The sequence below is a fragment of the Lactuca saligna genome, chromosome 2 (assembly GCF_052625555.1).
Source record: "Lactuca saligna cultivar CGN05327 chromosome 2, ASM5262555v1, whole genome shotgun sequence".
Classification (NCBI taxonomy): Eukaryota; Viridiplantae; Streptophyta; class Magnoliopsida; order Asterales; family Asteraceae; genus Lactuca; species Lactuca saligna.
The window spans coordinates 170,661,980-170,674,187 of NC_136418.1; the positions used below are offsets into that span (position 1 = coordinate 170,661,980).

The 12,208-nt window shown below is 36.6% G+C and overlaps 2 protein-coding genes across 5 annotated transcripts; both read right to left on the minus strand.

Annotated features, from left to right (window-relative positions):
• Window positions 1-460: 460 nt before the first annotated feature.
• On the minus strand, window positions 461-2,917 carry LOC145032750 (uncharacterized). 2 transcript variants are annotated; one of them, XM_078981660.1, is made up of 7 exons: window positions 2,706-2,917; window positions 2,200-2,337; window positions 1,997-2,076; window positions 1,736-1,819; window positions 1,509-1,576; window positions 1,129-1,425; window positions 461-1,036 (listed from the first exon to the last, which is right to left on the minus strand). In XM_078981660.1, exons 1-7 carry the CDS (start codon window positions 2,839-2,841, stop codon window positions 688-690), a joined length of 1,152 nt encoding a protein of 383 aa, XP_078837786.1. In that variant the 5' UTR covers window positions 2,842-2,917; the 3' UTR covers window positions 461-687. The 2 variants fall into 2 exon arrangements, with proteins under 2 accessions (XP_078837786.1, XP_078837787.1); XM_078981661.1 differs by lacking the exon at window positions 2,200-2,337.
• Window positions 2,918-5,010: 2,093 nt separating this feature from the next.
• Window positions 5,011-8,957, minus strand: ATRZ-1C (RNA-binding (RRM/RBD/RNP motifs) family protein with retrovirus zinc finger-like domain-containing protein). Of its 3 annotated transcripts, none has more exons than XM_078981663.1 (4): window positions 8,802-8,957; window positions 8,513-8,647; window positions 5,566-6,056; window positions 5,011-5,459 (listed from the first exon to the last, which is right to left on the minus strand). In XM_078981663.1, exons 2-4 carry the CDS (start codon window positions 8,624-8,626, stop codon window positions 5,198-5,200), a joined length of 867 nt encoding a protein of 288 aa, XP_078837789.1. In that variant the 5' UTR covers window positions 8,627-8,647; window positions 8,802-8,957; the 3' UTR covers window positions 5,011-5,197. The 3 variants fall into 3 exon arrangements, with proteins under 3 accessions (XP_078837789.1, XP_078837790.1, XP_078837791.1); XM_078981664.1 differs by lacking the exon at window positions 8,802-8,957 and adding an exon at window positions 6,276-7,976 and having other exon boundaries at window positions 8,513-8,649; XM_078981665.1 differs by lacking the exon at window positions 8,802-8,957 and adding an exon at window positions 6,276-7,892 and having other exon boundaries at window positions 8,513-8,642.
• Window positions 8,958-12,208: the final 3,251 nt, after the last annotated feature.

A 12,208-nucleotide genomic window follows, 5' to 3' on the forward strand; every position in this document is an offset into this window, starting at 1 on the left:
TCAGTGTAGTTATTATTACATGTATTCTAATTCTTTAGAATAACCAAAATAATGTGGTAATGTGGTTTTAGAAACCGTTAAATCTAAAATACAAACTCTTCAATAAGTAGGCCTCTCAATTGTACTTTTGGAATAGCAACCCGAAAAAAAATCTCAATTAAAAACATAACCCTAATGTAACCATTTACGCATTGTAAATTGTTGCTTTTTCCAACACCTTTATGAGTTTCATAAAATTCTACAGTTCCACAACATAAAAGAAAAGAATCATATTTTGCTATTTATTTAACATGCCATGTTCATTAGAATCATATCAAAACTTGTATTTTTACTTTATGAAAATTTCAATCTCTCTCTTTACATGCTCAAATCGAGATCATTTACACTATTAATCGCATATACCTTTATAATTTAAACAGGAGCCGATAGCACACATTTTTGGAAAGTAAGAAACCACACATGAAAACACAAAAGGATACACTAGTCATACATATACATCATAGAAACAAGCCCTAATGAAAGCTGCCAAACGGAGGTCCACAAACAAAAAACCACCCACACATCACAACGGGCAGATGAGCAGATAGATAGCCAATGTCAAAAGAAACTAGGGAGACATCTTACATACCAACAACACAAATCTCTAACACAATGGCAAAACTAGAGCTTTCATTCATCAAAATCCAACTAAATGTTTGCCTTGTGGTTTGCACACCAAATACCAACATCTTCTTTGAGACGGGGGAACAAGTCAACGTTTGTATCCAAAATTCTCCTGAAGATAGCAAAAATCTTCTTCCTATCAAGCTTAAGATGATCGCGTAAGGTATCACGCTCCTCCTCTGCAGCAGAAACCCTCTCCTTGCATGACTGCAACTCCTCAAGAGCACATCGAAGCTGATTCTCAACAGACGCCCTCCCCAAACATCTGCTAGTCGCTTCCTCCATCAAACCACTCAACTCTTTTGCTCCACTCCTTAATTTCTCCACAAACCTAGCTTCAGAGGCATCATTCTCTCTTCCAAATGCCTTGCCACTGTGAACCAAATTACAAACCAGAAAACATAAATAATAATAATAATTAAAAAGCGTTGCTGATTGCCTGATCATATACAGTATTATACACACCCGAGGTTCATAAGATCAGGAATTTCAAAAGTATTCTCCATGTCAGAGCTCGACAAACCCTCTTGTACTTGATTGTTATCTGTAGTTTGTTTTTTATTTGCATCATTGGATTCTTGTTGTTCCTTGCCAGGACTAAATTTTTTAAGCTCTGCTTCAGAAGGCTTGCTAGAGAAATTCAACGAATCCAAGGAGAGTTTTTTGAAGACATAACCATCCTTCAGTTTCATTCCATCAAATACCTCATACAAATCTCCTGTTTCAGGGTCAAGGCTATGCCTAACTCGTAGCCTATACGAACTACACAAAATGCGAGATAGATGGATGAAAAAACCGGACCCAAAAAATGTAGAGATTTTAGAAAGAAAAAGGAAGTTTGGTACTTTAGTTCACTGGAAGTGATAAGTCTAGGAGCTGGAGATGTATATTGGTAGCCAGTATCTCCGCCACTCTGTCGAGAAAAAAGTGAAGAATATATAGATATATAGTTATATACTCGCAAACATCATAAATGTAATGTTGTTCAATGTTACAAGTGACGTGAAACTTAGAAATAAGAAATTAATATGATAATGACAATAGAAAACTTGCAACTGTAACAATTTATTACATATTTTATAGCCATGGCTTGTAGATCTATTCTCGGTAGAAGCTTAACAGTCGCTTTCCTCTGAAACTCATTCACATTCACAACCTGCATTCATTCATATTCATATAACTAAAACAATGAAAAACCAATCTATATATAGCTAGAAACTAGAAAATCGAAATGCCCAAAATAACCTTAGCCATGAATGCCAGCCAGGCAAAGGGTAAAAGGGCAAAAGGGCAAATACGTCAATGTATGTGGGTGAGATATATAGAAATGTACCTGTGCTAGATCTCCCATGTATTTCCCTCTTTTCACACGAGCCCAGCTGCCCACGGATACCCCACCATACTTGCTGCGAACTGTAAACAAATGTGGAACATCAGAAACCCGACTTGGAATTAAAATAATAAACCCTTAATTTTGATAAAATACAAAATTAAAACTAAAATGAAAGAAGGGTATTTAACAAAATTAGAACATGCATTGTTTATAATGCTCTTCAAGAAACTTGTCTTGATTCTCTTCATATCTCTCTTCGTTTTTGGGAAAAACGGGAATGCTAGGAGTCTTTGGTCCAGCCTGGGCTCCGAGATCTTGACCAAAGTATTCTTTATGAAACACTTCATCAGAAAAGGAACAAAAACTAAATGAATGACAAGTAGACACGAAGACACAAAATGGAAGATAATAAATGAATCTTAGGATAACAGAGTATGTAATCTAAAGTTTAACTCGATTATGCACCCGTAGCAAGATGGAGTTCACATTATTAATAATATGCTAGCGAAAACACATATATGTAGGCCATAAATGAGAAACAAGCCACAGTTTTTAAGTTACTTCATGTTATTGATGATGATCGGAAATGGTAGAAGTAGAAGGATATATTTTCAAACAACAAAATAAATTTTCCATGAAACCCTAAAAGCTAGATACATTTCATTCCAACAAGTGACGATGAATGGCAGATTAATGTTAATATTTATACCGCCATTTCTATAATCTTCCATGTCACGAGAACTGAACAGATAGTCACTCCGAAATACCGTCTTATGGCCTCCGTCACGCGTCCGTTTCCCCGATAAATAATCTGCTGATGCGGTTCCTTTTCCATTACCTGCCATTTTTTCTTTCAGCTGTAGTCTGTAGACAAATTTTGGGGGGTTTCCCCTGACAGCAAGAGATACGGAGAGATTTAATAGCAAATAATTAACGATACCTACAGTCGACGTATGGTTGACTGCGATCAACTTAAGGTTGACTACGATCAGTTGACTACTCTTTAGTGAATGGACTAGTGGAGCATTTACTTTTTTATGATATAAAGTTGTAAACTTTTTTTTTTTTTTTTGAAGGTAAGAAAACTTTTTCAATTGAGTCTTCAAAGGACGATTTAATAGATACGTTTTTTTCTTGTTTGGGAGGAGATTTAATAGATACGCCTTTTTTATGGAAAAAAAATTGTAGGTTTGTACATCAATTGCTTGTACACCGTAGGCTTCATTGTTACTATATCGAAACCGATATTGAATTTAAACATATATGACGGTACTTAGTATACCATATTTAGGATTTGATATCGTCAATACCAATGTTAGTACTGAAACCATGTACCATTCTCGATACACAGGTACTGATAATATTAGTTTGGTTCGATACTACTCTACTAGGCATCGTTTTTTGTCTTTTTTTTTTGTTATTTCGAAAAAGAAGTAGAAAATTCAGGTGTTTTTATTTTATCTGCATTTATTAGACAAAAAAAAATCAATTTGGATTAAAAAACTACGTATTTGTTTTTTTTTTTTTTTTAAGTTAATTTGGCTGGGTTTTATCCGATCAAACTTGAAAAGATTGTTTTATCCATTTGACTTATTTTTTATTTAATCATATTAGTTATTTGAATTTTAGAAAACTCCCACACTCTCCACCATTTCTCTTCATCGTGTACAAGAATATAACCAATATAAGATGCACGACTTACTTTATGAAGTTTGGGAACCCATTTTCGAACTCAATCAGAAAATTACACTATAAGTAGAACTCTCGAGTGTGTTACTTAAAGTCTAACACTTAGGAGGGTCTCCTCCCCCATCCAAAGATGCACCCAAGGTATGCACTTTTAAAGCTTTTATCTTGTAGACCTAAAGAATTTAAAATTTAATGGTGTGCTTGATCCAAAAGTGACCATTCGTTGGATAGCATAAATGGAGCAAATTCTTTGTATGTGCCGATGTGAAAGATACCGAAAGGTGGTATACGCTTCTTAAATGTTAAAGATGATTCCCTTGGTGAAATACACTCCATCGAACTCTGCAATATAATGGTGTGTCTTCCTTCACTTGGGAAGAATTTGTGGAAAGATTAAAGACAAAGTTTTGTTTAGCATATACATAGACATAGGCATGGGACTAGAAACTGATCAATGTTTTTTTTTTTTTTTGCACTAGACAACTCGACTATTGACGAATACACCAAGAAGTTTTTTTTTGATATGCTTCTATTCCTTGAAGATAATCTATAAATTGATATCTTAGTTTTAGGATTTAATCTTTTGTAACTAAACTGTGTTATAGGATGCGGTCTAGTACAATGTTGGTGGTTTGTGAACGCCCTTACTTAGAGATGTACATCAAAATCAGTAACCGACTTTACAATGATTATTATAAGGCTCGTTTAAGGATGAGCTAATTCCAGTTTTTCAAGTCCAATAAATTTCTACCAACTTTATACATTACAATTACAATAAGGTTTGGTATCATGTTTTCAGGCCCATCTCAAGCATGGTAAGGGTAAAGTAATATGAATCAAATTTAGATGATCATGGCAACGAAGCGATCGAGAGAAAAAACAATAAAATATTTTAGGGTATTACCTAATATTTTTACATGTTTTTCTACTATACCCATTTTTAAATGTTATCTCGGTGTTGATAGTAGATAGTTTTAAATGATTATTTGACATAATGAATAACAAGAACCCAATAAAAATATAGCCTTAGGGAATAACGAGAGAGAGAGAGAGACAGAGAGTCATGACGTGAAGTAGCTAAACGCATCGCCAATATCATGTAATAAGTCTTGCTAAATGCTAATAACATCTGAAATGTACAAAGTGAGGGAGCAAGAACCCACACCTCCAGGCTCCAGCAGCAAAATTAGGAAAATCAAATTTTGTTCAAGTGTACGGATGTATTTTGTTGACGACTTTAAAAGGTTTACAAAATTGTTTAGATAAAGTAGAACGCATACATGAAACAATAATTTACTTTTAGGACCCAACTGAAAATATATTAGTAGAAGAAAAAGTGGCACAAGGTTTTATTAATCACCTCAACTGAGATGAGATTTAGACGATAAACAAGGATATAAACCAAACAACTTGTGAACCATTCATTAAAAAGCAAGACTAACTAACCAAATCTAGAAAGCCGATGGATAAAAGGTTTCATGGTTGAGCATATTCAGATAGCAACAAAACTTTTCAATAGTCAAAGGAAGATGGCCGGCCACCTCCCCTTCTAGGCCGGTCATATGGACCAGCTCTGTCCCTATAGTTTCTTCCTTCATAACGTGCAGGTCCACCACCACCACCACCACCATATCTGTCACTGCTCCTCCTCGGGCCAACTTCCCGATCATACTCTCTCTCCCTGCCATACCCACTATGAGGCGGCGGTGGGTAACGTTCCGGGACTCCATATCTATCGCCTCCAAACCGATCTCCACCTCCACTTGGTGAGTACCTATTAAATCAAACAAACGCCAAATACATAAATATTTATTGCTTGAAGGGTAAAACAGTCATTTCAAAACATCTCCACTCAAGGATTCTAGATGCCATTACCCTACCTATCATTCGAATAACGACTGCGGCTTCCAACATACTTGCTCTCTCGACTATCATAGCGGTCTCTATCCCCAAAACGCCCTCCATCGTATCTATCATCCACATAACGTTCACGGTCAGCATAGCGGTCTCCCCTGCCGCCACCGAACCTGGGGCGGGAAGAGAACCGGCCGCCACCTCTGCCGCAACCACCACCGCCGCCTGCTGAAGGGCAGTCACGAGCCCAGTGTCCTGCGCGGCCACACTTGAAGCACTCGTCCTGTCCCATAGATCTGTCACCACCTCTACCGCCTGACGACGGATAGCCTCCACCGTAACCGTGATCCGCCGCCTCATCACCGCCCATTTTAGGCTGAGCCTTGTTGACGGAGATGACTCGTTCCCCAAGATCACTTCCATGCATTTCCCTGATTGCATCTTCCATGCCTCTACGGTCTGAAAATGTTATGAACCCGAATCCACGTGGACGCCCAGTGTCTCTTTCAAGCATTATCTACATCAAGATCATGCTTAATATCAAGTTATACAAGTTTCAACTTATAACACAAGAAACTAACAGTTGAATCTTGAAACATGATAAACGATAAGTATGGCTAATTAACATATTATATATTATAAAAAGCATTCAATAGAGAGAAGAAACTTTTGCTTATGTTGTTACATGATAAAAGAGTACTAAAAGATGAAATATGACATGGTTTAAGATTATTACCTCTATATCAATTTGGCCGATAAAGAACTTAATTTGTTAGGATTTATAATAGTGGATCAGATTCAGGGCACTCTGCAACAAATCACTTATCAATTTCTTCTTTTCTTTCTCACTGTTTACTTACTACTGTTACTAATAACAGATCTTTAACTGGAATTTTCTTATAGCCCGCATAACATACATTACAGCACTTGGGATGACTTAACCACAGAAGTTCAGCTGATGATACGATTACTTTTGTTGTTTTAGCTTAATTTCTAAGATTTTATAACATAACAAGGTAATCAGTTTCTTCTTTCTTCCCCACTTTGGACAACTTAAGGGATCTTTTACTATCTCATCTTTCAGGGAAACATACATCACTATTGCCACTTCATCATATTTTTGGTGTCATAAATTATATCGGTGCCAGGTAGTTTCTTGAACATAAGATGCTAAACAGCAAGAAGAAGCTCTATATAGCTAAAAATCATTGGGATAAAGATAGCAGCTTTAGCTTGAAATCTTGGAAACCTTCACCAAAAAGTGTCAATCCGGATCACATTGTCCCATTACATGAATCAGCATGGAAGAACAAACACAAACAAAAAGCCCTGCTAGTAGTAATTGCTTTCACAAACGGTCTCTACAGCACTGCAAATCAGGATATTGCTTTTGAGGGTTGAGTCTAGGAGGCTCTATGTTTTACTTACACTATAACTAACCATCATGGACTTTGTCATAAAAGAAATCTACTTGAAACAAGTGCTAAGATAAATGAAACTCCAGAAGAACAGGATGCAAAATCGAGCACAAAGATAGCTTCAGTCATTGAGAATCCTCCACAAAAGAATACTATGTACCCTAATCTTCTGCTAAATGATGAAGACCACCAATCAGACTTTCTGTGTACGTATTATTTAATGAAAACTGCTCAAAACAGATGGCATAACTGACAAAACAGAGCATTGGCATCTTAATCCTAGCAACTCTGGTGTTAATCTGAATGCTCAAGTTCTAAAAAGCTCAAAAAAGTATATGGAGGCAGTTGAACGAAAGGTGCATTAATCTAATCAATAGTAATCATATCGAAGCACAACGACACATGAACTTCTCAGAAACTACTGCTCTCCCGATTGGCTAATTCCCCCACATGCATAACAACTTACTAGAATCTCACCATACATGTGTCCTATCTTACCACCCTACACATGTCCTTCTTTGGCTTTGGGCTTTCCTCCTTGAGTACACCTTCCAAGTTACTGGTCCAAAGTTATTTCTCTATCACAGATGCAGTGTGCATTCAAGAATATGTTCTTTAATCAATATAATTTGACTTCAAATCCTAATCAACATATGGCAGCACTTGTGTCAACAACAAATGAAAAAAATGATTAGCTTTATTATAAGCTACTAGCTTCATGAAGTTTGCTAAATCTTGTTGACTTTTCAGAGGTTCAGCCACATGTTAATAATACATATGACAAGTCCAAAATTGCTGATAGATCTCCATGTGTGTCTCAAACCACGTACTTTCTCAAAGCAGATCACAAGCTTACTTACACGGGCATATCTGATACAAGCTGTTAAGATTGTGCAACGTGTTGACATACAGATGTTCTATTTCAAAACAACCAACTGAACAAAGCAAAGCATAAAAACGAAAGTGAGCTTCAGCAGTTCAACCCAACAGAACCCACAATTTCTTGTAAACAAATCCATCTTAAGCAACCAAAGATCAGAACCAGCATTCCAGCAAGAAAACAAACAAACAGATTATTAATAACAGAAGCACCAAAGGAAAATCATTGACTTACTATAATAATATTTAAGTATAACTTTTTAAGGAGAAAAAAAAATGAACTGACAATCTTGGTTAACATAAATTTGTTTCTCTAGCATCTACAGGGTTGCATAAATCCATAAACACATTCAAATAAGACTCATGTCTAACTAAGTTTCCTGATGGCTAAGCGAACCCGTAACAAGGCCAAATAAGTAAGGTTAACAGCTAAACCACCTTATGATCAGAATATACTTGCAACCCTACACCCTCCTTGCAAAATCCAAAAGACCCACTCAAATTTACACCAAATTACGAACCCTCAGGCTTATTGAAAGAACATAATGATATCAAAATTAGGACCTTCAAAATCGTAAATCTGTTCTTCCACGTACTTTCTCAGAAATTAATCTTAACGTAGATGTAAATTTACCAATTAATCAACAAATCATAAAAGATAAGAAAAGCAAGGAACCTGAGAGTCGATAATTTTTCCGAAACGACCAAAGGCGCCTTCCAGTTGGCGCTCAGTAACGTCCCATGATAGCCCTCCGACAAATATACGGTAGTCCGAGTCTTTTCCAGCCATCGAGTTTAACAATCAAAATGCCTACAAAAATTTAATTTAAACAAATAGCAACATATTATACAGAAACCCTGTGTCATATTCAAAACCAAATCATCCGATCGGCTATAAACATTCACACAAAACAAAGACAACTACCCATGGTAGGCGTCTTCGTGCGACATAAACAGAAATTTACCTAGATTGGTACTGCTTTTTCTTTGATGAATCGCCTTTTGTTTCCAGAATAATTGAGTAGAATAACGTGTGTGGATTTTAGGGCTAAAATAGAAACCCTAACAGAGGGGATTGAATATGAAAATGCAATGAAGTATGTGGGTGTTTAGTATTGATAAATTACACCCTCCACTGTTAAACTCTTGGGTAAATTACACCGTTGGTCCCTCGTGCACATGCCAGAAAGCATGTTTAGTCCCTATTTCCAAAATTTAACTCGTGCAGTCCCTCGTTGTTATTTATCTTGCATGGTTAGTCCCTATGCACGTTAACTGTTAAATCCTTCCGTTTAAGCTACCCACGTGCCTTGCACGCAGGGGCATTTTCGTCTTTTCAGGGTTTGTGTCCATATTTAATGCCGTTACACCTTAAATCTTATAAAGAACACTGCAACCCTCTTTTCCTCTGTATCCTCTCGTTCGTCTCTTCCCCTCGTTCGATCGATTTCTTCCAAATACATAACAATGATCGATATTAAATACAATTGTGGAGCCACTGCAGTGATTCGCACATCTTATAGCAAAAGAAACCCTGGGAAACTCTATTATGCTTGTACAGTAAAGGTAAGGTTAATGATTTCAATTTCGTTCTTCGTCTTCTCTAATTTTGCCCTAATTCTTCATCTACTTTAATTGGTTCAGGGACCATTATGCAAGTTTATAGGATGGGTGAATGATTATGATCAGGACTGTGATTGTATGGCGTTTAGGATGAAACTTGAAGAACAAAATCGCAAATTGAAGCTTTACCTAGTTATTAGTTGGGTTTTTTTTTGTTTCAGTCCTTATATATAAAGTGTAGGTTAAGTAATGAAGTTGTTAGTATTTTGGTATGTGTATTTTGTAATGGAGACTCTTTGTAATGTTATTTGTATTAACAAAAAAATTTCAATTTTAGTTACAATATATTGTGTAATCATAATGTGGTGTTATCAGTTGGTGTTCAAATTTAATGAAAATGTGGTATTTGCAACATATGCAATATACCATTCAATACTAGCATCCAATATAACAATTAAAAAGGACAAAAACTCTAAAATATCCAAGATAACCATTGACCATTAACATAAAGGGACATCCAAAATAACAACATAGTCTTATGGCATACAAGTAGTTATCCTACACAGCAACAAAGTATCAAAATACAAAACATAACAACAAAGTAATATGGCAATAAATGCCTAACAAAAACATAGTTATCCTGCATGATCATGATACCAAACTACAAATTCTCAAAGCATGGGGCTTTTTCCTTTGTTCCCAACTCCATTTTGTACACCACCACTGCTACCTGCTGCACCTTCTCCTGTTGTATTCCCTGCTGCACCTTCTCCTGTTCCATTCCCAGTCTGTGATTGTCCCTTGCAGGTCCTTCCATTATGGCCCACATTTCCACATTTTGTGCATGTTACAGATTTCCATTTTGTGGACACTCCATCATCTTCTGTTGCAGATCTTCTTCTCTTTTTTTTGGTCTGCCAATAGGGACACGATACTTTGGTGGTATCAACTTGGTAGGACATGTGCTTTTTTCCCACAATAACCTCCCATTAATAGGTTCAACTTTGAAGACATACATTTCTTTCCATGTCTTGAGCCAATAAGTTGGGTGTACCCATGTCTCAGGTATTCCAACATTTTCATTGTTGAGCCTCATATCCCATATAGCTGCTATACTATGTTTGCAGGGTATGCCTGTCAGTTCCCACCTATTACATGAACAAGTTTGTTGGTCCATATTAACCACATACTGATTAGTACCTTCACTTGTAACCTGGTACTTCCCATTGCCACAGAACACTGCCCTACACTGTACTGCCCTTTCTTTAATTTTTTCAAGGGTCTTAGTGGCTGTAGGAGTTAATGGGCCATTAGCTTTATCAATTTCTTTTTGAACCATGACAATTTTCCTCATGATATACTCCCTAATAAACTCCAAGCAACTGATAATTGGCTTATCACGACCCTTCACTATCTTGCTATTCAAACTCTCACACATATTATTCAACAAAGCATCACAATGTGCCCTCCCTAATAAAACACAACTGTATTAGATTATATTTAAAAATTATACACTTATAAACATAATATTATATACCTGAGAAGTGGGATATGGACCAGTGCTTAGGTGGAATAGAATTAAGCCAGTCATATGCTTCACTGTTAAGTTTCTTTAGTTCTTCCATGGCACTGTTGAATTGTGGTATGGTGGTACATGTTGTACGTTTCCAAAGACAATCCTTGAATTCCTTGCCCCTCCATTTACGTTTCATGTTCTCATGAAGATGCCTTAGGCAATATCTATGCTCTGCTGCTGGGAAAAGTTTCTCAAGTGCATGCAATAACCCCTAAATCATCAAAAGAGTGAAGTTGCTTATTGAATTGTAAAACATGCATGTGAAAATGAATGGAGAACTTTATTTACCTTCTGTCTATCTGATATGAAAGTGAAGTTGGAGTTTGCATACAAACCAAGATCATCTCCTAAGTTAGTTAAAAACCAGGTCCATGAATTAAAGTTCTCTGCTTCAACAACTGCATATGCCAAAGGGTATGTGCAATTGTTCCTATCTAAACCCTGAATTATCATGTCAAACACAGTAATAAGCAAACAATTAACTATGGTCAAACATTAATCAAATACTAAAATATGATTATGCACATACCACTGCTGTCAGGATCATACCATGGTATGGACCCTTAATGAATGCACCATCAAGCCCTAGTAAATCTCTTTTCCCTGCTGCAAATCCACTTTTCAGTGGACCAAGACAAATGTATACTCGTTCAAATACCCTGGTCTCAGATGCATAACATGGTTCACTTTGCACTTGAAGTTTGACTGTGGTGTTTGGATTTCTACTCTGCACCTCTTGTAAGTAGTCTCTTAGACATGAGTATTGAGCATCAAAATCTCCCCTAATTGATTCCAGGGCTTTCGTTTTCGCCCTATGAACTTTCATGTCTGACAATCCAAGTTGGTATTTCTTCTCAAGCATCTCACGTAATGCTCTAAGTGGTATTTCTGGGTTTGCCTCCACTGTGTCAACAATCTGTTCAGAGAGAAACTTGTAGTTACATGCCCTAATTTTCCTTGTTTGAAGGCACGTATGTTGCTTTTCATAGGTCTTAACAGTCCAGTTAATGTCTTTTTTCCACTTACTCACTAGTAGGACCCATGGGCATTTATGAATAGAACCATCTTTCACTTTCTTTTTCTTTTGACTTGGTCCCACTTTGTCATTACTTTTGCTGGTCCCACCTATTTCTAATATCCCAAGGTTTGGTATTGTCCCTTTGCAAACAACTCTAATCCTATTTTTGTCATTCTTGACGAAGTCTAACTCCCTTCTACTCTGTATGGAATGAA

Excerpts from the sequence above, each read along its gene's own strand:
- LOC145032750 (XM_078981660.1), bottom strand. The coding sequence starts at position 2,841 with ATGGCAGGTAATGGAAAAGGAACCGCATCAGCAGATTATTTATCGGGG. Across the intron at positions 2,338-2,705 it reads GGAAGATTATAGAAATGGCG|TGTTTCATAAAGAATACTTT; the intron begins GTATAAATATTA and ends TTTCTGATGAAG. Across the intron at positions 1,820-1,996 it reads ACATGGGAGATCTAGCACAG|GTTGTGAATGTGAATGAGTT; the intron begins GTACATTTCTAT and ends GAATGAATGCAG.
- ATRZ-1C (XM_078981663.1), bottom strand. The coding sequence starts at position 8,626 with ATGGCTGGAAAAGACTCGGACTACCGTATATTTGTCGGAGGGCTATCA. Across the intron at positions 6,057-8,512 it reads GAAAAATTATCGACTCTCAG|ATAATGCTTGAAAGAGACAC; the intron begins GTTCCTTGCTTT and ends ATCTTGATGTAG. Across the intron at positions 5,460-5,565 it reads AGTCGTTATTCGAATGATAG|GTACTCACCAAGTGGAGGTG; the intron begins GTAGGGTAATGG and ends TTGATTTAATAG.